This window comes from Copidosoma floridanum, unplaced genomic scaffold (assembly GCF_036245765.1).
Source record: "Copidosoma floridanum isolate Cflo_tuat_1 unplaced genomic scaffold, Cflo_Japanese_pri ptg000013l, whole genome shotgun sequence".
Classification (NCBI taxonomy): domain Eukaryota; kingdom Metazoa; phylum Arthropoda; class Insecta; order Hymenoptera; family Encyrtidae; genus Copidosoma; species Copidosoma floridanum.
In genome coordinates this window covers 23,898,789-23,924,118 of record NW_028321890.1, presented here as the reverse complement: position 1 = coordinate 23,924,118, position 25,330 = coordinate 23,898,789, and the positions used below count along the sequence as shown (strand labels likewise).

Below are 25,330 nucleotides of genomic sequence, written 5' to 3'. Positions count from 1 at the left end.
CGAGGGAAGAGTTGAATGCGTGCGGGAGACCGCATTGACGCGAGCGCGTCTGAGCGTGGTATTGGATGGGATTTTTTTTTTTTTTTTCATTTTGAACGAGCAATTTTAGAGGACAGCCGGATATTGTTTTTTTTTTTTTTTTTTTTTTTGTCTATTAGTCAGGTGGTGGTACGTGAATTGTGAATGCTGCGAGAGATGATCGATGGGGCGTAAAGTGCACGACGTAATCTTGCTAAACACGGTTTTTTCCCTCACCGAGGGAGGATGGGGCGGGCAAAATAAATATGCCCTCGTCATCGATGGCTGGTTGGGAAAATTGTGCGTGTCGCACTTTTTTTTCAGGGGTGTTTTGAAAAATTAAATTTTGTACCGTAAAAATTTACGGGCCAGAGGAACACGGAGGAATGAGTTTATCGCACCTGGTTGGCCGTGTCGTTTTTATTTTTTGTTTCAAAAAGCAATAACCAACCCTCGGATCGACACAAATTTGAAAAGAGTAGCATATACACAAACACACGGGGACGAAATCACTTCAAACAAGGTGGGACGTGGAAAAGAAAGAGTTAAATTTACTTTTACGCACACTTCAAAGAGCAGATTGGGGAAAATTTTAACGACGCGCCACTCGAATTCATAAACGTTCTCCCACCAAATTTTTTAATTTCCATCCAAAGTCAAAGGTTCGACTTTGTCAACTCCAACATCCCTTGACGACTGGTAGGCACGAAAATTAAATGCAAAAGGCGCGATGGGTGGGGATTAATTTTCATGAAGCTGAAAATCCCAGCCGGCAACTTAATGAGCAGCCCGCGCTCTAGCGCCCCTCGTGACTCGAGGCTCGAAGGGGGTGGGAAAGGTCAAAGTTGAGAGGAACCGAAAAAGTTGGCAAGAGAAAAAAAAAAAGACCACCCCTTCGTACGTTCCCTCCCGGCCAGTAGGAAAAAAGGAGAGGGGCGGCACGCGCGGAGATCATCAAAATCGCGCGTCCAACTCGGTCACCGAACCGATGGTCCATCAGCCCGGGGAATTGAAAAAATTGAACCCCCAACTCCTTAAACCTGCCCCCCCCCCCTCGCTCTCATTCCTCCAAACTTGGTACGCAACTACGGCGCCATTTCTCCAAAATTCCGCTCCCCCCATTAGAGGAGCTCGGCGAAACTTTTGGCCCGGTGCTTCCAACGCAACGCGAATTGACAGGACACGTACGTATATACATACACAGGCACGTCGCGAAGAAGCCCCAACTCGGCGAAAGAGGTGGTAGAACGCAAGATACGTCCCCCGGGGGGGAGAAGAGAAAATACCACTACAAGACGCCTGCGGTTGTTTTATTCATAAGGGGGGGGGGCTCGAGGAAACAGAGAAGAGAAAGAGACAGGGGGGGTGGGCATTAGGTAAGCTGACAATCGGTATTCGAAATCCGTGCGCCGGTGTAGGGGAGTTTGGCTGCTAGTCGACGGCCACTGAAACCCGGGAGGGAACGCAAGAACACATAATATACATGTATAGGTGTGTTCCATTCTATCTGCTTACCTTTTATTTACATTTATACAACTTGGGAATGCATAAAAGTGGTGTCCCCTTTCCTGGGCTCGTCTTTGCCTTTTGCCGTCCTCGGGTGCTCGGGAGAGCTGCGGCTGCATTTATGCATGATAAACAGCACGCTACGGGGCAATAACGACAAGGAAGAACAAAAGCCGGGCGCGCGCATTGATAAGACATCAGGAGGGGGGGGGTGACAGCTAGAATCCCGGGAACGAGTGACCCAACCCCCTGGGGGACTTTTGCGACGCTAATGATTCGTCGTTTGGTTTTATACCGTTGGTTTCGCGGGGCTTTTGTATGTGCCTGTTGTTGCTTCTTTCTCGGGGGTGGAACAAAAAAAACAACAACTTTGGCTCTCACGTCGATTATTGTGCAATGCAGATTAAGTGGTGAAAGAAAATCCAAATGTTGCAAAATTGATGCATGATTTTTGGAACCACCCATAAATTCGTGGTATAAAGGAGGGGATGGGAGATATATATTAGTTACAGAAAACCCACGGATCTAAGTATAGTTTTAAGCCAAATAAAATCCTCCGGCGTACGTATATATTTCGGTACGGACGATTTAACGCTTTGGGTGGTGGAATTTATTTCAGTCATTTTTTACATTCTCTTTACGATTCACCTTCGTATTCGGCGGGCGTAGGGAAAAGGTACGTTTCCGAGTAATTCATACGTCATAAATTCCCAGCGAGACCCGAGATGAAACGCAAGCTCCTTTAAAGTTGTATATTTTATACCTTTTTTTTTTCTTTTTTTTTTCATTTCTTTTTTTCCTATACTCCATCGAGCAAGAGTATCGCGGGGAAAAGACTAAACTTCCTTTTTATGCTCGCGAATATGCGCGTACGGAGCTCCGGGGAAGATGTCAGAGATGAAAACGCGAGATTTCACTTAACTTGATGAAAATCAATGAAATCACATAGACGTATTTTATGCCACGGGACGATTGAAAGTTTCAGCAGGGGGGAATTTTTCCACGTCGCTTTTTGATTACCGTTTGAATGTGAATCCTCTATTCACGCGATGTATCTTAATTTAAATGGAAAAAAAAGTTGAAGATGCACGAGTCGATCAAGTTTGAGAAATCTTTTAAATGCAATCCTATTTTCTTGATGACATTTTAACCACGTATTGGGAAAAAATTTAATTTTCGATGAAACATTTTATATGCGTATCATTAAAAGTAGACAAAACTCTCGACACAAATTATGTCGAGTTTTTTCAATACCATGATACATTGATGCAACAAATTTGTATTTGTAAGTATGTTTAATGATAGACATAAAATTAAAAAAAAAAATGATCAACCCTCAGATGTTATCAGATGTTCCAATTAACAGTGACTCCTTACACATGCGCCACTCGTATACGTATACCACAAGGGAAGAGAGACAGAGAGAGTTATTATACGCGTTGACGTCACTTGGCGTATGGCACGAACACCGCAAACTAATATCCAGAGAAGCCGCACACACGGAGTTTATAAGTGGTGACATGATATAATAGTAGACACGGATTTGCATATTCCTCCCAAGTATTTACTGCTCGTACGAAATGGTTATTACAGCGTATACATTTCCCTCCCCGTTATTGAATAAGTTTCCCCCGTACGCGCTGATGGTGTTGTAAAAACAAATTTCGGCCACTTTGCATGCTCATCACGTTCAGAAAAGTAGACATTCGGTTGAATGCGTAGTAAAACATTAAATGTTCTTGGACCAACAATTTTTTTCACAACAGTATACTCTCCAGTTTTGGCATCGATGACATTTTTTTTTTTTTTTGTCCCAACTTGAGTAATCATACAATTTACAACCTCACGCAGATAAACGCCAACTATCAATCACCTAAATCAATCCTTCAAGCTCATACGTACCTCCAATATCCAGGCGTAGCCCGAGAGACCGGCACACCCGGGGAGTCCTTCATCCGTGAACGAGACAGCGTCTCCCAAAGTGCCTCGTGGACCTAACGAGATTACACGTCGCGTGAAAACACGTGGGAGGAAAAAACAAAGGTCTCGCGTTCCGGAGCACCGGGGCACGAAACAACAACGATCGCGCGACCCGGAATTTTCCGATCCCAAGGAGCATACCGTCGCGTCGTCGCTTGGGAATGAAAAGCCATTGGCGGGGACGCGAACCAGCCCAGCGACCGAGACACCTGCCAGCTATTGGAATCCGCTCTGCTGGGAAACAAAAGTTAGCAGCCGTAAATTGTATTTCTTTTTTTGCTCCCTCCCTCCAACGCAGAGGGGGAGGAAGACCACGGAACCGCGATTCTTTAATTTTATGCGCAAAGTTCGAGCGGCCCTTTTAAAAGTTGGCCGCTCGACTACTGTCACCTCATGAGCGTCCTCACGCAAAACCCCCAAGAGGTTCGGGGCCGCGCAGACCTACGCGTAAAGTCCCCAAACTTTATGTATATTCAACGGGACGAGCTCATACTTGGGCGTTAATCGAGTTAACGATCTATCGCTTCGCTCCAACCCCCCATCATATTGTACGGGCTCCGAGACTTTCTTGTTGGGAATATTTGCGAGGTCTTATTGTACTTCCTCTCGCTGGCTCGTACAGGTAACCAACTGCAGCGGGGGCGTCGATTCGCGGTAAAATGAATTTCAACTCGGGCGAGGAGAGAAGAGAGTTGGCCGCTCGGGGGTGGAGGCAGCGAAAGAAGTTGTGGGTGGCTACGCTTTACGTGAACTATTTCGGGATCAATTTTCACGAGCCCAAATGTTTGTTTGTTTTTTTTCTGGACAGTGGATTGTCGAAGCTACGATGCCATGTAGGTACGATGGCTGATATCACCAAGGATAAAAAATAAAAAATCTTGAGATACTTTGTACCAGCGATGAGGGGTGGGGGCGAAAATTACTTCCAATACATTTGATATTGCATGGGGAAGGGCTTCCGAGGGAACGCGAGAACTGGGAAATGTTATCTGGGACGACGCGAGAATAAAAACCGAGAGTAACGAAGGAACGTGCCGTTACGGTGCACGAGGGCGAAAAAAACAATGGATTCGGGAGCAACGAGCTCGATAACATCCGAGAACAACGAGGACGCGTTAAATTTTAAGTGCATGGGGAAATTGTTCGTAAGCTCTCGTGGATGAGCTTTGCTTTTTTTTTTTTTACACACGTTATGTCTGATTTTTCATTGCCGTGTCGCTTGGAACAACCAACCGATCGTCGAGACTGCAAAGTCCAGAATCATCGGTGGCGTAGAAAAAAAAGAAAAAAAAAAGGAAGAATCGCTCGGCCAATCGAATAAACGGTGGCGGTAATTATTCATCAATGGAACTCGATCGAATTAACGGTGCTCGGGCGGAGGGGTGGGGGCCGATTAGAGGGTGGGCAATCAAGGTGAGGAGAGAAAAACGAGCAGGACGGACCTCCATCGATTCGTCCCTCCATTTATCTCTCTTCTTCTTCTTCTTTCGGCGAACGCAAGCACGACGAAATTGTCAAATTACGGACGTGCGTGCGCGTGCGGTCGCATGGTTAACGAAATTAGTGCCCTTACTCCCCCCTGTCCATTGCCATTCGTCTCTTTCGCACCTTTTTTTTTTTTTTATTCCTCCCGTTCTTTCGTTACAGTCCTCACCCGCATATATGTGTATAGTTTTTTTTTCTCCCTCCGTCTCTCTTCCATCCCTCGTACGCGTCACGTATGTAAGCCGTTGTCGCGGGGGTGGTTTTTTGTGACAGACCATAGCACGTGCTCCTGCTCGCTCACCGTATTACTTACTAGCAACCCCCAGCCCCTCTGACTTTATTTTCTCATTTCTCTTCTTCGTCTTGGCCGTCGTACCATCGCGGGTTAACGTATGCCAATACAGGGTGCTGTCGAAGCGGTACAATGTAGGTGCCCTTTTCTGAAATACAGCCTGCTGGGAGTAATAAACAAAAAAATTCTAAAAACCTAACACATTGTGGTCCAACCACGTGGACGGTGCTCTTTTATATAAAATGTCTCGAGTTGTAACACTTTCTGTGGGATAATTGGATGTGACGTGAGTACGCGAACAGGAGGAGCGAAAAATAGAGAATAACGAGATGAAAAAGAACAAAGGTCTCTGACTTGCAAGATCGATATTTTCTTGCTCTAATGGATTTTCGAAATTTTATGGGAGATCCCTTTTGGACCTTATGGATTTGGCAAGGGGCCTGCAAAACCTTCCGGACGCGGCATCTGTTTCTTTGGTTGAAAAATATACACCGAGTATGCTTGACGAGATGAGCTACGCTGGGGAGGGGAGAAAAAAACAACTTTGGCTTTTCGAAATCAAATCCCAGCTGGAGTTGGCTCTACGTCAAAACGGATTCGCGATGATTTTCAGATGATATTTTTTGCTCAGACGAGAGGAGGGGAGTTTCATTTGTTTGAAAAACGACGAGCCGAAAGTAATAAACCAGGTGAAAATGAAAATGAAAATTCGATGTATCTTTGAGGGAACTTTCCAAGCGCAATGTACGAAGGTATATGTAGACCAGACACGGCGGAACAACGTATGCACCAAAGATACATTGGGACCCTGGCCAAAGTAATACACAAAGTGAGCGTAGCTCAATACCAGAAAGCGTGCACTTGCATACATCTTTTGTCCAACGCGCAAATAAAGCACGCGAGGGCAGCTCTAAAGCACCATACCCTCCTCCGGAGAAAAAACTAAACAGAACTCGAGAGGAAACCTATATACAGTAGCCATCCGCGTGATTGTTCCCATGCCTCATTTGGATCCAGCGCACGCTTCGGCCGTACGTTTTCTCGTTCTGCAAAGTAAAAATTCTCGCGGGTGCCAATTATTCACATTTGCAGGGGGTGTCTACGGGTGTAGCCTCCCCCGGGGGAGTCCAGACGAGTAAAGGCAGAAGAATCGCGTGCGCGCAATTGCATATCAGCCACACCTTGCTCCTCCCGTCTCGCGCGGGTAAGAGAGAAACGCGCAACAAAGCGCGCACTGCTGCCTAATTGAATTGACCGCCTCGGTACGTGTGCCGAGGCTAATTTCCGAGCATCCCCCTCGCGATGTATCAAGCGCTAAGGGAATGAGGGAGAAAAAAAAAGAAAGAGTATAAGAGAGAGGGTGGGATGGTGAGGAGCGAAAGCGATAAAAAAAAGGGTGGTGCACTCAAATCAGCCGAAGGTACGTGTAGCACGTCCAGAGTTCACGACCCCTACCGTCCCTTTATTTTTCCAACCCCCCCCCTCCAGCGGTCGCGGCGCAGAAGCGTTTAAGTGATTTCCAGATCCTAAAGGCCGGCAGTGGCGCTTACAAGCAAAACGTTTTAGCCACGGGTCTTTTAATTAAATCGGAGGCCTGATATTTCCATCCCCCACCCCCCATCGACCTCCGTCATCTCCTCGTTCTCGATACAAAGTCTTTTCTGGAGCATTGGAGACCCGCTTGCTCCGTGGAGAAAGGATTGGCCGATCCAGACAAAGATCTAGTCGATTAAGGAGTGGAGACACTTTTTTTTTCTACACACAAGTCACCTCCTCCAAGAGCTAATTCATATGTATATAAGCGCGAAAGTTGCGTGGGATTTCCGGGAAAGAGGATTACGGGCCGCAGGTATGGCTAAGCGGATTAATATATTTTTGAGGCACTCGTTTGATATTCCGGCGAATGGGGGATCGGGGGTGCGGTGCGCGGATACGAGAGTCGATAATGGTCGGCGATAATTAACAAATAGTTGGGCCAACTCGATTAAACTTCGTGGCTGCCAGTAAAGAAGCTCTCTCTTTCCGCTCGACTGCGTTGATACTTGTACTCCCCGGGCCTTATCTCGACCAGTGCATTTATGTTACATTTTTTTACAACATACAAAGTCGCTACCACGGAAGTTAGGCTTTTTTTCCTAGCTTCAACGAGTTTCGCGAATCGTTTGGATCTTGTCAGATTCAAGTAGCTTTTTTTTTAACTTGTCAATGCTCGAAGGTATGAGAGACATGTAGGACGATCATGTTCGATATATTGTCCAACAAATTATAAAAAACCTAAATGCCTGAGAACAATTGGAATAATATGTTCTTGAAGATCGTGTTTAGAAGAAAATGTGCATAAAGTTGTAGCAAATAAATGTCTTGACAGCTTTCCAATGATGGCTTACCTTTAGGTGCTATTGCGTTATAAAGTCGCAAGTCGCCACTGTCACGATGAACAATTCATAGATTTCGTTTAAAATTCGAGCTTTTCATTTACGAGTTATTATGCTCAATTCGGGGCAACTTCCGATTCATGAATTATTCCAAAGAGAAACGAAAATTTGATATTTCCGTGGAAAATCCAAACCCTTGATTCCGAATACAACAATAGACTGCATGAATCCCTTGATGGGATAAGACGCAGTTTCATTATCCCTAGCTTGTTATTTCAAACTGAACAAAAGAAGTAGCCCCTAGTTGGAAAATTTTTCCTCTAACAAGCTCAAACAGAGAAACGAGGAGAAAAAGCGAAATCAGTCGCGAAAAAAAAGAAAAGAAAAGAGGAACGAGAGAGATTTTAAATGGCTCAAAAGAACGGCTGCCGCGAGTGGCGGCGATGCCAAAAGGAGGAAACAAAGTGGCGGAGGAAAGAAAGAAAGAAAGAAAGAAAGGAGAAAATTAGAATACCTTTGTAGCGAGGGAAGATCGGGGGTAGTACACCCTTGAAAGAATCTCCGGTGATTCGACTTATTTTCGGCACTCGCCTGATTACACCAAAGTTCCTCCGCTGCCTTTGCTTCCCAGCTCAATATTTTCCCCGGCAAATTAGAGGTACCCATCCCCAGTATGTATAGTTTAATTTCTCTGAATTTCTGTGCGTCCATCAATGACCAACCAATCACGTATAATAAACTCGTTTCCCATTTAACCAACGCGCGGGTGATTTTATGTGTTGCAGCTACGACGCGCGCAACTTGAAGTACGGCAAAGTGAAAATCTGGAGCTCGGACAAGGTCTGGGGTAACAGGGCAATTTTTTACCCCACGGCGCCCAGCCACCTGGACATCCAGCACGTGAAGGAGAGCGACGCCGGGGAGTACAGGTGCCGCGTCGACTTTCGCAACTCCCAGACCAAGAATTTCAAAGTCAACTTTACCGTCATTGGTGAGTCTCTGGGTACCTCGATGCTTTGTTATGCGCATATTATGATACATCACGGGGTGTGTACGGCGCGTCGGCTCATTAATAAAATATCGAGAGAGCAAAGAACTGCTGTGCATCAACCTACAGGCATAGCATGTGTATGGGTACTGCGGCAGTAGTTTTACTGCTCTCTGAAGGGACGTGGGGGGTGAAGTATATTTTCCGGGTCGGTGCACGCTCGCACCACCACCACCACCACAGAGCCGTTGTTGCTCTGTCGTTTGTTTTGCAATGCGTTACATTATTCAGAGCAGCTCGAAAATTGGTTATGCGGAAGGGAAGTCCGCGAAATGATGCACGGGTTATTCAATCCGGGTGGTCTTTCATCAGGTAAAATTGTTTGTTTGCTACTCCTTGATATTTCGTGAGAACATTTATGATTCAACGTGTCTGTACTTAATAAGGATGATGGGAAAAAAAAAAAATTTTTTTTAGTTTGGTAGTGCCCATTTATGGGTTCACGATGATGATCAAACAGTATCGTCTATGCAGGTGGTGATGATGAAAAAAGTTTTTAATTTTGTTTTCGTCTGACCACACCAGCAAGCATTTAACAACAATTAACAACCAGCGTGTACCAAAAATGAAATCGTAATCGCTTTACTCGTAATTAGCTCTCACAAGTAACAAATAGACCGCATTCATTGATTAAACGTATTTTTCTACAGAGTTTTAAAAGTTTTAAAAAAAAAATCACTCTACCATCGCATCATACGCGTAGCTAGTAACATCATGAAAACAGAAAGGTCTCGTCTTTTCACTTAGAATCGGGAAACGTATGTACGTACAAGAGCACGTTGACTTTTACTTTTTTTTTTTTTTTTTTTTTTAATTACCAACTCTACCTACAAAGGTAGGAAAGTTTGTCGAGGGTATACGGGATGAAAAGTCGAGTTCGCTCTTGCGCGAGTTGAACAATTTTTTTTTTACGTGCCACGGATTTTCCACAAAGTTTATTAAAACATGTTCGTAACCAACTATTGATTTTTTTCTCTTTTTCCATTAATTGACCAAAAATTCCATAAAGTAACGTTTCAAAGATTCATTAGGTTTCTGATATAATCCATCCACCCAACAGTAATAATAGTAATTACTATCGTTAAAGTGTATTAAGCCTGAGAAAGTGTGTACGTTAAACAAAGCCCACCAAAACAAATTTTAAAAAACCACCATGAAACTTTTCCACCACACCGATAACGCTCAGGATCAAGGACTCGCCAACTATTTTGGACCCACTATGGTATACACAGCCCACCCCCTAAACATTGATCAACGGCGCCTAAGGTATCCCGAAATTTCATTTTTCCCTCCTACCCATCGTCACACCTGCATCGCCAAACTATTTCTCAAACTATCCGCTAATCGTAACCCCTTCCTTCTCTCGGACTTTGCATGAGCACCAACGCAAAAATCCACGCCCGGTACACACCACGAGCGTGATTATTCTTTCGGAGCGATCAGCTCGCCGAGACAAATATCGCAGCTAAGCCCTTCCTTCCGCTCTCAAACCATACAAGACGCCAAGGACGAGCGGGGGGGACCTCCTTTGGCGAGGATCGATAGTTTGATTTAAAAGTAATTTATTGTCCGTCGGACAAAAGGGGGAATCCCGTGTACGCGCGATCGATCGCCGCCTCTCGCTCTCGAGCCCGACGGCACCAGCTTCTCCTGGGGAAAACGCGACCTCCCCCCCGTTGGCTTCCTCCGCTCGTAAGTACTATCTCAGGCTCACTTTGTCTCGAGCCCTCCTGTTCTCTTTTCCTCTTTACTGCAGCTGTACCAAAGTCCTTTCGGCATTGGCATCGCTAACGCAGTTTGTCTTCTAACCGTCCATTAAACTGAATTAGGAGCGACTGCGAGCTCCTTCCCTCCGAGTTGGTCTACCCACCTACGAAGAAGAACAAGGGTATAGCTACTCCTTCCTTACCCTGCCACTTTCAGAGCTCTGAGGTAAAAGAACCTTTCGATAGCCTCTCCTTTCTTTCTGCTCGACAAAAGCTGCCCCTCCTCCGTCGCTTGCACCGCGTACGAAACAATTTGAATGGTAAAGTAAGCAGGCCACGAAAACTTGGATCACCTAGATACACACAGAGGGTAAAAGTATCAGAGGTGGACGAGGGGGAAGAGCAACGCCGAGAACTACAAACGCGAGCTGTGAGTCTCGGAGGTCGAGGCGAGTTCAAGCGAAGGGAAACAAAACGGCCCCGATTAATCGAGCATCGGCGTTGGACGCGTGACGATTCGCAAGGCTGTAAATTCGTAAGCGCCTCGGCTGCAACCTCGACTTTTTTTTTTCCTCGGAGGGTTGCGGCGCCGAAATCGTCGCGAAAGAGCGGAATAAGAGCGCAAGCGAGATAAAAGCAAAGGCGCCGAGTGAAAATAGAATAAGGCGGGAGGAGGGAAAAGAATGGCGCGGTGGGAGCAGCCAACCGGGGGGGATATTGTCCCCGAGTCGGATGTACGGAATAGGGAGCAACGTCTTTCCCGGTAAAAGCCAACCGTTCGTTCCTCTTTTCTCGGTCTCAGGGTCAACGATCATCGCTGGCTGCGCGCCAAATATTTCCCCCTACCGCTCCAGCTACGATAGTCGGCCCCAAAGATTTCAGCCGGGGGTGGGATCTTTATCGATAAGCACCGGCGGGGGCTGATTGAAACACCCCCAACGGTAATTCGGGAGCGCCATCCGAGCTCTAACGAGCCGAGCCCTGGTATCTACGAGGTATAACCTACGAGGGGGGTTAATGACGCTAGAACCACCACCGCGGCCACGAGCGTCTTTTCCCTCGTTGACGTCACCGCGTTGCTCTCTCGAAACTCCCGGTGCAGCGGCCCTCGTCGCAGCAAGTGCCACTGGTGTTGGGAGTTGTAGCAAGACGACGACTCGGGCGAAAATGGGGCTGTAGGAGGGGGCGGGGGTAGATTGGCTCGTGGCCCGGTGTGCTTTCGGCTGGAAAGCGTTCGAGGGCAGCGCGTGAACCTTATATTAGGCGCAGCCGAGCGTGTCACGCGCCCAACCCCCCCGAAACTCGGACGGGGCAGTAAGTTGGTTGTGATTCGGTGATTAATGGGCGTCTCGCGTCCGATGCGCCTGACGGAAGGGGTCTACGACCCCCTTTTCTCTCCCGCTGCCGTAACCAGATCCGACGGGAGATGGGAAGAAAAAAAAGGGTAGGCGAAGCCTGTCGATGGCTCGTCGCTTGTTTTTGCGCCGTGAAAAATGCACCCATCTGCGTATCGCATCCTTTTTTACCTTTGACGAGCTATGAGCGATGAACTTTGCTTCTTTTTCCCTCCTCCCTTCTCGAGCGAGTTGGGTGTTTTTATTTATGCGCCGGGAGAATTATGTTTGCGCGTGGAAATGGGAAATCACGTTGTTTCGGGGATTGAATTATGTTTGCGCGGGCGCCTTTTGAATAAGGAATTAAGCGCGGATGGATTTAACTTTCGGGGGGTTGGGGGTGGGGGGGTGACACTTTTGAGAGTGTAGTACGAGCGCGAGGTGGAAATATCGCGGGTTTTCATTTGATTTCGCGGCTCTCCGGGAAGGCGAGCGAGTTTTTTCCTCGAGGCTTTTGTACGTGTGTACACAGGAGAGCAGAGCTGAGCCACGTTACTCTCTCGCGCGCGGGTGTTTATATTAATTTTGTTTGCGGAGCTTTTCGGACGCAGTCGTTTGAAAATGAGGAAGGAGCTTGCGAGGCTGCAAAGAGGAAGTATCGATTGAAAATATGCCCCCACTCCAAGTTTGCCTGAAAGTAAACCAATCGATGCCCTCGGTGTATTTCCACTTAATGAGCTCCCTCGAGAGCAAACGTTATAAACGCGAAATTTTTACTCGGCGGCGAAACGAGTACACAACGTCAACTGCGACGAGGAAGCATTAATTTACCCGATTGCAGATCGCTCCGGGAATTAAATGGGCTAGAGTGGAAAAACGATGAAAATGAGCGGATGGGAAAAAGTGTCGCCTCGGCGAATGACGGAAGAAAACTCGGGACACGCGGAGGTTGTATTTCGGACATTTGTCGGATCGAGGCTGAAACGGGGAGATTAAAGTGCAGCCCGAGTGTGCCACGGCACTTGAAATTCCCTCGAGGGATTTGCGACGTAGCCCAACGGGGGAATCGACGAAGCTTTTCCTACGTACGAGCCTCGAGGTTGAAAGGACCGAGAAAGTTTTTCCTGCCCTGCTACGGTGGGGGCGAAATGGATTTACCGCTTACATGCGTAGTTGTCGATGTCTCGGAGGCTGAATCTTGGAAATTGTTTAATCTCACCGTTGATCGATGCTCCGCGCATTAGCGCGCACCTGCATTCCCGAGGGGCGTGTCTCCCGAGCGCGAGAAAAATATGGTAAGCGGAAAAATCCAGGCGAGAATTTTGAATCGGGGCACTTGGGACTGAGAATCCGTTTAGGCGTCGCTGCAGAAACTTTTTAATCTCCAACTCGGCAAAGTACCTCTGCACGCGAGAAACGCAACCAGCGCTGTAAACTGATGGCCTTCCGTCATTTGGGAACTTTCTGCGCCGGGGTAATTTTTACCCTTCGAAAAAATGATTTTCCTCCGTACGGCTTTCAATGCAACTTTAAATTAGTTGCAAAATTATTACGATTTCCAAGTGATTGCTTCGGAAAAGATAACGTGTGGGAAAAAAAAAAAAAAAAAAAAAAAAAAAAAAACTAGACAAAAGCGAGCGAACGAGTGAGAATAAAGGAAAAATCCCCACCGAATGTAGTTGGCTTCTTCTTCTCGGGCAAACCGTATACGACACGTCGTGTCGCGTGATTCGCAAAACAAACGCGCGATACCGGCACCCACAAACTTCCGGACAAACTTCCTTTATCCAAACATCCCAACACCCGCCTGTGCTCGTGAAAATTCCTCAAGAGCTTATGACAGAGACGAGTGGAAACCACCACTCCTTCCCTTCACCCACACACACGCATACAGAGAGATCCAGTTACTTTTTTCCGGGGAAAAAGCTCTTTCCTCGTGCTTCTCTCGCTCTCCCCGAGCACTTACCATTCACCTTCGCGCGCTACTATCGGCTCCGGCCACACCCCGCCACTAGAAATGGATGGGCCTCGAAAAGTTTAATTTTTCACGCGTTTCCCCGGCTCATTTTTCTTCCATACCGAGGGGTGAAGGCCGGGGACCCACATATAAGCACACGCGACACGTATAATGGACGTTCCTCTGCTGTTCAGCCGTGCGAAAGTTTACACGCGCGCTATTCTGTATATATATATACGCTTTTGCCAACTTGATCGATTTTCTTTTGTTGTTCGGTGGTCCGCGTTTTCTTCTAGCCGCTGTCAATTCGGTTATTCCAAGGGTACGGAGAAGGAGGTGGGAGAGAAATGCGCGAGAAGAAAATAAAAAATCGAGTCCGAATAAGAGGTTGGAAGGACTCTGGTCGTGGTTGCACGGCTGATGGACGTGCGGATCGGTTTCCCCATCCTCCTCCTCCTCCTCCTTCTTTTTCTCGTTTCTTTTCCCCCTTTTTTTTTCATTATTTTTCCTTTCGCGATACGTTGCTCTAGCGGTTGTCTCTTGGAGAGAGAAAAAAAATATAGGTCATTCTTCACACGTGCTCGAGGCCTACACCATTGCCGCCACGATTTGTTCCTCCACTATTTCTACCACGCGTTTTTTTCTGATTCATAAATCTTGAGGTACGGTAAAAATTAAATTAACGGTCAAGCAAAGCGTTACCGATTTTTGGACAATGGAGAGAGATTTTCCCCTGAAATTGGGTCAAGAACATTATATCATTTCAAAAATCAGTGTCAGCAGAGCTCGTGAATTTTTCAAAAACCGAAAATCCCATCTTTTTTTTTCTTCCCCTTCGAGATAGCATTAATCGATAAGGGCACGGAAGTGAGCGCGAAACCCATACTTACCGCGACAGGCAAGCCGATAGGCGAGAGAATTAAGTAGCACCCATCTTTGACGGTGAAATCGATACATATACTGGCTCGTATAGTGGATAATCCGTTATATTATCGATTTCACCCCCTTTCTCTCTTGCCCCTCATGGCTTTCGGCTCTCGGGCGCTGTACTGCCGGATGATGCTGGAAATATAAGTATAATCCAATTCGCGTGTCGATGTATAAAAAGACCGGGGCTGCAACAGGAGGGGCGGAAAGACGAGCAAGAACTCGATTCCCTCGACGGGGTGGCGGAGGCGTTGCTTACCCGGAAAAGAATCTTTCGTAACTCGAGAAAATCGCGAGGTGCCATCGCACCCACCGTACGAAGCTCGTTCCGTCGGATTTTCCGCGGTAAGTGCGCGCATACGCTCGAAGCGTATGAATTCCTTTCTTTTTTTTTCTTCTTTCTTTTTTTACCATCGGGAAGTGAAAACGACGGCATTGGCTCTTGTACGTTGTACCCATACTCACATACTCCGAAGGGGTTGTGATTATCTGTACCAAACGAGGCTCGATCTTCGTTGGAAAAAAAAAATGCCCCATGATTTTTCTGCGCCAAGGGTTGGAACTTTTTTTTCTCAATTCACTCGCTAAAACTGTTTTGGAAAAAAAGGAAAGAAAGAAACGTAAACTCGGAAAATTCCTGCATCTTTTTTTCACACTTCGAGCTCATGGATAAAGATACCGCGGGGGTGCAGCGAGGAAGCGATTGACGAGCCGAGGAATACAGTTTCAACTTTATTCTCTTTCCCACCGGGGGGATAATGACGCCTCACGGACGTCTAGGGCCAAAGTTAGATCGGCAACAAAGCTGCGGGGCTAAACATTTTAAAACATCCAGCGTAGTTGGCTCCCCGGGCTACAGGTTGGGGGAGGAAAAGGGGGAGAAAAAAAAATTGCAAGTTCTCCGAGCTACGAGGGTAGCTTTGCTCGGTATAGCCGATACGACGGCGCGAAGAGAATAGCCAAACAGCTCGGAGGCGAGCGCGAATTAAGGCTACCTGCGGATCAGACGTTGTATACGTGTATGCCACGAGAAAAAAGAAACCGACGCGAGTACGGTGGGAGGGAGAAAGTTTTCCACCGCGGCTCCTCCTCCTCTTCGACTGCAAGCTAAGCAGGAAAGAGAGGATGGGACGGAAAAAGAATGTACAGAGCTGCAGTTGGCCGGGAGCAAAATGTCCCCCTTGGTGGTGGCTTCCCGTGTGTGCACCCTCTCGAGCTGTCGGTTTATCGCCTTTGCAAATCCCAGGGACCCACCCTTGTACTTTGAGCACGTGCTGACGCTCATTTTGTCCCGCGTGTGCGAAGGAAAGAGAACCTCTGGCGCTCGCGCGCTTAACTTCATAAACCAAGGAAATTACGTAATTAAAAAAGATTAATCCGTGATAGCACAAGTAATGGTCGAGTTGGGTAAAACACTGCGTTACCCCCAACCCTCCCCCCTTTCTCGTCGTCCACCCACTTTATAATTGGTTTCTCGAGTTTCGGCATTATGACTTCTTTCCCATCCATTTCTCTCTCTCTTACCCCTCGTTTTTATTTTCCTTCCCATCCTCCTTGGGACCGTTTATCGTATATTTGAGCCGGTTTTGGGTCTCGGTTTATTTGGGTGTAATTGATGTCACTGCAATGCTTCCAAGTAATTGAGCTGGTAATAGCCCTCAACATAAAAGTCCTCATTGCGGGCAGGTGCTGACATGTCACACGGGCAATAGTGTTATCGAGTGCGTGTCAAATGCAACCAAAATAACGGGTTTATCAAGAAATTTTCTAATGTACGTTGTATCGTGTAACTGATCGAAATCGTACGATTAAATAGACCTGATGAATAAAGTTGTTAGAGATCGGTTTGATTGACTAAGAATTTGTCGTTTGCCAGGCTACGATGCTAATAAAATGACCAATTGGCTCTGTTCCGTCGAGGAACTAATTAAGGAACATGCAAATTTTTTATTTCCACTCGATGTATACCACGAAATCTTCGGTACCTACCACTATCGCGAAAGATTACAAAATCAAAGCAACGAAACAAAAGCAAAAGAGCTCGCGTATTTCCTAATTTTACGAGCAAACGTAACTACTGCAACAGCGTTTGTTAGCCCACCCGTGTTATTCTCTCTCTTTTGCTCGTTATTTCACCCCGTCGATATCAGCCAGCAAATTAATTTCCAAATTTCCAGGCAGCGGCTAATTAATTGGCTCCTAATTGAAGCAACTATCGAGAGGAACGAGCAAACGCGCGTTTATGCCCCCTCGATTTCAAGCTCCCGAAAGTACAACGCAAGAAAATAACAATCGTCCTCCCCCGGGAATATAGCACATAAAGAGAGAGAGATATCCATACAAGAAGCAGCGCAAAACAAAAGAGCTGCTCAACGACGTAGATGAAGAGCTGGGATTGCATGTAAGTGTAGCTGCGGTGTAGGAGGGTGAATACTACCCCCCCCCCCTGACACTTTTAATTAAGTGCACTGCAGCCGTTCATTCACCGGTAATTAAATTGCCCCCCACCCCCCTCCCAACTCCTCGCTTAACCTGTCGTCGTTACCAAAGTTAAACGCTGGCAAGACAAATGTGTACGCGTGTATCGGTGTGCACAGGTGCAAAATCAAAAGCAGGAGCAACAAAAAGCCTTGTAACGGCAGTACACTGGCAGCGTGACAAACGCCTATGACTCTCGCGTGTGCCCACTACAATGTGTATAGAGAACAACAACAACGACCAAAAGCCACGCTATAATCGAACTCTTTTTTTTTTTTTTTTTTTTTTTTTTTTTTTTTTTTCTAGCTCGTTCGCTCAAAGTATATAGCGTTAGTTGCAGTGGTATTGTTGAGCTTTTTGGGGAGGGGGGTTTAAGGTACACGAGAGAAAAACACACAAGAGCCAAGAGAGATACGAAAAAGGAGGGGAAGAACGAGCGAGGAGGTAAGGGGTAGGGGGAAACAGCAGTTCGTTAAATGAGCCCGATGCGTGTCGATGTGGTAAGGCATTACTCTTGGCTAACGGGCCGTGCCGCAGCTAACCTATTAGCAATATATTTTCCCGCAGCAGCGGCCCGATCTCATGCATCCCGCCTCTCCCAACCCATACCTTCTCCGGCTTGGCCTCTCGGTGCGGTGGGTTCCGCTAGACAACTCGCCCACGGGGGGTTGGGGGGAAACTAATAGCTGTCGGTCAGCTTTAATAACTGCACGAGGTGTGCTCTAGCCGGGTGGATACATCCCTTCCATTCTTTTGGTATTTCTTCGTTCATGATCTCTCGGGTTTTTTCTTCGAAAATTGGAAGCGGGGCGATAATCGAGCTGAATGAGCACTGGGGATTTATGGTCTTTGTCGAGAGAATTTGGGGGGGAACTTTGCTTCGTCTTAATGGAAGAAGCTGTGCAATGGACAAGAAGTTGATTTTTGTGTATGTTGTCTTTCTCTTGACACGTGTCTTTTGGCTCCAGCGTGCATTTTTAATCCTATCAATTTTATTTCAATTATTTTATCTGTTGTGCAGAATTTGGTAAAATAGCTGTAATATGTATTATGTAAACGAGTTTTTCTGATAATAAAATCGTAGTTGAAGAGTCAGAAATCATGATCATATTTCAACACAGATTTTAACGCATGTCAGCAAAAATGTATTCATCCCTCATGTGATTGATAATAAAACGCATGTAATAAGTCGTCTGATGATAAATGAGTCATAGTAACGTTGACATCATTTGTCGCCAGTTTTTTTTTCGTACCAATAAGATTCTCTAAAAATTGTATATTTTTTATGTTGCTGGAGTAAAAAAAATGAAGGAACGATAAATCGGATGTAGATGATATGCATTACGAAAGCTGTAAAACAAAATTTATGTCATATTTTTATGAAGTTACCCGAATGTTGACGAAGGATTGCAAATAGAATTCACTCAAAAACAATGATCTGCAGACCGCGAATCGCACGTTTTATCACTTCACAAAAACTTTAGGAGACAATAAAAAATCGCTTCGTAAAACCAACCACGAAACACAACAACAATAACAACAAAACTGATGCTGTGAGGTAAAAAAATCGATTTCCAGTCGTCCCGCAATAAATCAAATCGAGGCCACGATAAAACCCGAGTAAAGTCTTCTCCCAGTACAGCCCAACCGGAGAAGGAGAGAAGAAAACGCAGAGGACTCTCGAGACTCACAATGGGCCCTGTCGGAATCCTTAAAATCCACCCTCCCTCCTGCCACGGTTAAATAAGCAATCGTAAATCCAAGCATCCCCCTCACCAGCTTCTCGACGCGCACGGACAGAGAGAGCCTGGGCAAATGAATAAAAGCCGAACTCAGCTGCACCGGTCGGGAGAAACAAGGAATTCTCGCGCCATCCCTTTGCCCCGCTCTCACTTTCCAAAAGAACTTCCTATCCAGCTTGTAATCTTCGCCCCCTCCCTCTCTCTATCCCTTAGAAATGATACCTCACTCGTCCAGCGACAAGCAGTGCGTCGATGTAAACGCCAGCTGGCGCCAGTGTCCTTATAAAAATTCTCTTTCCTTCCACCGAATAAAAGATCGGTTCGTTTTTTTTTCCGGAAAAAATCTCCAAAAGAGTTAAATATGACCTTCCCGAAAGAGAGACATTTAATTACACGGATAACTCGGCTCTGACGCTACGCTGTCGCATAACTCGGATACACGGAAAGTCACGAGACTCGAGCTAGTTGCTCCTCCTCTTTCCGCGTTCCTCAAAGAAGCGTCAGCCTCCACAGTGCATCATCATTCTCCCTCCGACTCGCCTGCGTCATAATTAAACATTAAATACTCGAATCGCGCGGCCCAGGAGGATGAATCGCGAGCAATGAAGCTTTCATCCCTTTCCGTCTGAAACTCGTGAAGGGGGGAGAAATAATGAAAATTCCATATTCATGGCAACGCTGGGCCACGTCTTTCGAAGCGGATATACGGGGGTAGAAGAATTGCGGCGGAGAACGTGAAATACACGTGCTTCAACGGAAACCACCGCGCGTTTTTTTTTCACCCCACAAATGGCACACACGTACGCTATTCATAATTCAATTTCGAGCTCTGATTTCTGCGCGCGATGCACCCTCCTAAGAGATGCGTTATACCGAAATGTAGTTGAAAGTTGATTCGACAATTGACTCGACACATCAATAGTCAAAGTCCACAAAGGAGCGCCGAATGGCCGTGCATCATCGGCAAGTTCATCGGCACCATACACGCGCGTATCGTAACACAGACGTAGCCGGGCCGAAACTTTATTAATTTCGCGTTCCCTCGGCGAAGACGCGCAGCAGTAGTACCCAACGAGAGAGTTAATCCCAGGCGCACTCCGAGCTTTCAAGGACGGCGAAGACGACGGTGGAGGGTAAGGTGTGTAATTTCCGCTGGGTGAAGATAGAGTACGGTGTGCCTGCATTCACGCGCATGGCCCTTATCGCATTTATTACTCGGAGGAGGGTGGGGGGTATGTGCACACACGCGTAGCACTGGTGTCTCGTCCTTGCATCCTCCTCTCGGTCCTTTTCTCCGGCGCGTCACTGGTGGGGAAATAATGGTGCAGGGTAAAAGGGTCGGTTAGTACAGGGACGCTCTTACAATGAGCCGTACACGAACGTCGCAGCTTCCTCCTCCTCCAACGCTTGCATGGATCCCCGGGATCAGCGAGAAAGAAGAGGAAGCAGGCCGTTTTCAAAGTAGGTACGAGACGCACGGATCCCGTGTACCTTTTACAAAAGCAGCGAGCGTCCGCGTCTCGCATCGGGTCATGAGTGATCCACTTGGTGCTCCTCTTTGCGCGACTAGTGCTGGGTGGATCCGCTTATGTAGGAAGACAACATTGAGTCCCGATGACTTTGTTCCTGTAGGCTAGGGACAACGAACGGCTGACTATTTCGCGATTTCACGATTGTGTTTCCTGAGGACGCTAGTACTTGACAGTCGACTCCAGGGTACACGCTGGAGCAGAGAGCTTTTTCCTACTTCCTCCAAAAAATTCGTGGAAAGAAAACCCTTCGGGGCGCGCGAGATTTCGAAAGGGGTTGAGTTTAAAATTCATCGAAATGATAAAAAGAGAGGGAGGGGGAGCAAAAGTGGGCAACTCCAAACGAAAACCCGTGGGTCGCGGGTACGCACCAACAGCAGGAAAAATCGATCGCAAAGGGCTCTCGCGCGGTCACGCTCTGCTACTCTTGAGCTCGCAAAAAAATAAGCAAAGGGGAACCAAAAAAAAGGGGGAGCTCCAGGGTTGCTGCTCTGGATTTCTCCTTTTTTTCTTCGCGAGCACCCGCATTTTTTTCACGGCTCTCGGGTATATTCAAATTCCGAGGCTGCCGGCAAAAGGCCGTGGCAGACCATGGGCATCATGGCAACAACATCTTGAGCACAGAGAAAAGGGGAGCTAGCGGCGCGTTATGCAATCAAAAGAGGCGAAAGGGGGCAAAAAAGAAGTAGAGTGGTTGGAAAAAAAGAAGAAAAAGGAGAAAAAGAAAAAAAAAGAAAAGAGAGCCACCACCGCGCATAAGCGAGTTCTCCGTCACCTCGGCTCTGTATATGAACTCCCGTTTACGGCACTCGCGTGTGAGTGTGCACCCACGTGCACGCCAACGTGGGATTCTATATACATCCTGGTTGCCGTGCATTTATATACATGTATATGTATAAGCACATACGTGCACGTACATGCATAAACGCGCGAGGGATGGAGGCGTCGTTCTCATTTCGCGTAAGCAGACGGAAAAACCAGCGAGTCACGTACAGCACCTAGAGGATTGTTCCCTCTTTCTTGCTCTCTTTGGCGACCGAACGGCAAGCAACGCGTACATACATAATATGTACATGTACTCGTGTGTACGGTTTTGTACCACGACGCCACCAGAATAGGTGTCGCGTCGCGGAAGCGGCTTCTCTTTCCTCGTTTTCCTTCTTTTTCTCCCTCGACATCCTTTCCTCTCGCTCCACAAAGTCTCAAAGTCTTTTTTCCCCCCACCGTTAGCCACACCGTGTGCGAATGCCACGGCAAGTACATATTTATACCGCGATCCTGGACCTCCCCCCCCCTACCTCGTTTTATTCTCCCTATTATTCCCCCTTCGATTTTTCTTTCCACGGCTTCCCTCGTGTTTTTCCGGCACTCCTCCTACTTTTCCCCAACCTCTACAGCCCCACGGTCGCACCAAAACACCAAACTACTCTTTGACTTTTCTCTTAACCCCTTTTCCCAAGACTTTCTCCGACTATTTGTTTCACCCCCCCTCCCCCACTCCCACCTTACTTTTCCACTGCTGCTATTGCTACCCCCTCCTATTTATCTTTTTCACTCTCTCGTTCTATACACCTACGTATACGAGCGAGAACCACTCTCCCCGCCCGCTATTTCTCACTCCTTTCTTTGCGATTCTCGGCCGGTCCCTCCTTCTTCGCTCAAGGGGGGATCTACAAATTACCTCCTCCCTCTCTCTATCTGATACAAACTGTAAGTGATGCTGATGCCACTGCTGCGACGTGCAAGTGCATTTTTCACATTGTTTTTAATGCATCCAATACCAACGCCACGCGTCGGCTTCTCGGCAGTCTGTATACCCTCGCGCAACACGTAGAAGGTACCTCGAACGCGATAGCTGTAAAAAAAAATGGCACCTGTGGCACCCACTTTCATCAGCTTGCCCCCGTTTGAAATTGAAATATTGTTTACGGCGCCGCTGCCACGGCATCGATATTCCGGAATATTTTTCTTCGAGGCTGGAGCGATACCGCCCCTCAGTGACGCGTACCGAGGGAGGGCTTCGCTCAAAAATCAAAATGGATCGACGGGGAGTGGAAAGGGAATAAAACAACAAGGACACTGCATGTGTATACGTTCCCGCGTCCATGAATACAAACGATTTACAAACACAAAAACCTACCCCACCCCCCCGCGAGCGCGTCGATGCGAACGCGTTTTTGTATTCTTTCGCGTTGCTTTTATTTAATTTTCATAACGTCGTCGCGCCCATATTCATGACCCTGCACCTTCGTCCTTCCGAACAAAGGGTAGAGAGAGAAAGCGATGAATAACCATAGCGCGGCGCTCTTCCGCTCGTACGATCTTTAATTTGTTTTCCGCTTGACCCCCTTGTGCGAGACTCCCTCCACGAACCCCTCATTGTTCAGCCCCGAGAAGGAGGGGGGTGGAAAAAACGCGGTTCTACCTCTGCAAAAGTTTTTTTTCCGGCCTACTACGCGCGGGCGTGACTAAGAAAAAACCTTCACTCCCAACCCACCCCTTCGAGCTGAGAAACCACACGTCTCTCGTCGTTTTGGAGCGTATAGCTGTGAGGTCTTGGTTCCTGGGAAAAAGAGCAAGGGGCCGTGAATTGTACAGTCGCTCGGTAGGGAAGGGAAACGCGGGGGCTCTGGATGTTGGGAGGAAAACGAGGTACTTTCTTCCTGAGCGCTAATGGAGGGATTTACGCTCGAATTTTCTCTTTTCGAATCCCCAACGTAAGGATTTTGCAGTTCGAAGGTGAATATCATTACACCTCGGGTTTTCGCTGCAAGATCGAGTCGTTGCAGCGCAGTTTGATTACAACTCGAAGCGTTCGAGTGTCCGTGTTATGTAAGAGGAAAGTTGGTAATGTAATTTGTGCCCAGAACTACGCGAGCCAGTTTGCATGAGGCTTGAATTTCTGTAACAAACTCGTACCTTCGAAAAGTTGGATCTCTGGCGCTCGAGATATTTGTTGATTTTGTAAATTGAATCGTTGGATAGGAAAAACATCGTTGCAAACGAAAGCTAGAGTCTCGTATGGGAATTGGGATACTTTCACCGATGTTACAAATTCATTAGCTAAAATCACTTACGAGTCCATTAGTTTGTGAAAAATGCAACAGCTGAGAGGCTTCAATTAATCAGAGTCGAGGTAAACGTCTGAAATTTCGTTCTAAATGAGGTATCGAACGATTCAATATTTCGAAATGTTCCGTGCAATTTTAATTCCCGCGTATAAATATTGGATATCCCAACGTTGACTGTTTGCCCTCTGCGATTCGCGCTTGTCCAAAAATTAACAACTCTTGGCAAAAGGCACGTATTTATCCAGCGGCCGAGTAAAGTGAGGAAAGATTAAAAAAAGCGCAACAGCAAACAAGCGCTCATCTCTGCGTCGAAGCGCGCTTTTTCCGACTACTATTTTTCCCTTGGTTCTTTTCGACTACCTGGCGCGCCGGTGATAAAAATTTTTCATTCAAACGCGGGAAGCAGCAGGAAGAGCTCGTGATTGAATGGCACCTCGACGGGAGCTGCAACGGTGCCAGTGCATTCAGTCAAATTGCGAGGACACGTATAGGGAGGAGACAGAGAGAGAGGGCACACGTGTTTCAATGAAAAACTAAGTGCTGCCGCACCTATCCGTGGCAATCTCTTTCTCTCTTTGGCACCGTATCCATCTCTTGGACTGGTGTCACGCTCACGAGCTTTCAGCGATGAAGGGAAACACAACTGGTGAATTATTACGAAAAACGTATGACGAAATAAAAAAGAAAGGAGTCTGTCTCCTCTGTTTTTGCGTGTGATTTTCTACCCCAGAAAACGCCAGCCCCTTTGCGCTTTTTTCCATGTAGTACATGCGCGCTTCTTTCTCCTTTCATCCCCTGCTTGTGTGTGTGTGTGTTTTATCATTTACCTCGACGTGCACTTGGACGGCTGAGCTTTAAACGCCACAAGCCGGTATGCAAATCATACTAAGAGTATACACGAAGGTAGGGAGGAAAAAAAAAAGAGCCAGCTCGACGTCGGAGACTGTGAATAAAATACAAACCTACACGCGCGCGACCTCTTTTCTTTTGGTGGTTGTTTTTTTTTCCTCCCCCACATCCCCGTGTGCCTACTTCCCGCACGGCGTGTTATTCTTCTCCCTCTCTCCGACATCGACACAATAGCCCCCGGGCAATCTTCTCCGACGTAAACGCGCGTCGCCCGACGACAGCCACCGCGCGAGGAATGGCGTACGGTGAAGATAGTGGGCTGTCACGTTAAAAACTGGACCAACGAGATACCGAGAGATTCCCTTCCCCCCGTTATTCGGATCTCCACCGGCCTCTTTGTTGCTAACGTCGCGTGGCTCTCTGTCCCCTCCTATCTCGTCGAGCCTTGTTTTCAACGTTGTTGTTTCCCTCGAAAATACTTTGCATTCCCACTTGTGAATGGAAAAAAAAGAGAGAGATGGGGCAATCTCGGTAACGCAAACGTTTCAGGGGTTTGGAAAAATACATCCGGAGCCTTGTCGACTAGCCGGTGGAACAAAGTTGTCGGCCGCCCCCCAACTCCGGCACCAAGTACGCTAATGGCTTCCGGGCTGTAGTTTCTTAAGTTCATTAAAACTTACAGCGGCCCGTGTATCCGCCCTGGGAATCCAATTTCATTGTTTTTAGCATCCCCCACCCCCTTTGGACTTGGAGGAGTCCGTCGAAGATAACATCGGTGTAATAATAGAAGGACCGGCAATCGCGCTAAGAGCCCTAATTACGAGCCGTGGATTTTCAAGCTCAATTTGCAAAGTATTGGATGCCCCCTCGTTGGGCCGTTCCAGGGTGCATTGTGCAACTACTACACTGGGGAAACAATTGCGAAACATTGAGTACGAAATTTGAAGAGGAATGTTGCGTAATAAAACCCAATTTGGGCTTGTACGAAAATACACGAAATTGTGTCGCTAGATATACGGCACGACAAATTAAC

The 25,330-nt window shown here is 47.1% G+C and overlaps 1 protein-coding gene across 1 annotated transcript in view; it reads left to right on the top strand.

The window, feature by feature from the left end:
- The window catches only part of LOC106647336 (nephrin), an 81,313-nt gene that overhangs the window by 23,192 nt on the left and 32,791 nt on the right, over positions 1-25,330 (top strand). Inside the window, exon 4 of the mRNA XM_089591344.1 lies at positions 8,442-8,647. Coding sequence (XP_089447470.1) covers positions 8,442-8,647 — 206 coding nt within the window. The remainder of the gene's footprint in view (positions 1-8,441; positions 8,648-25,330) is intronic.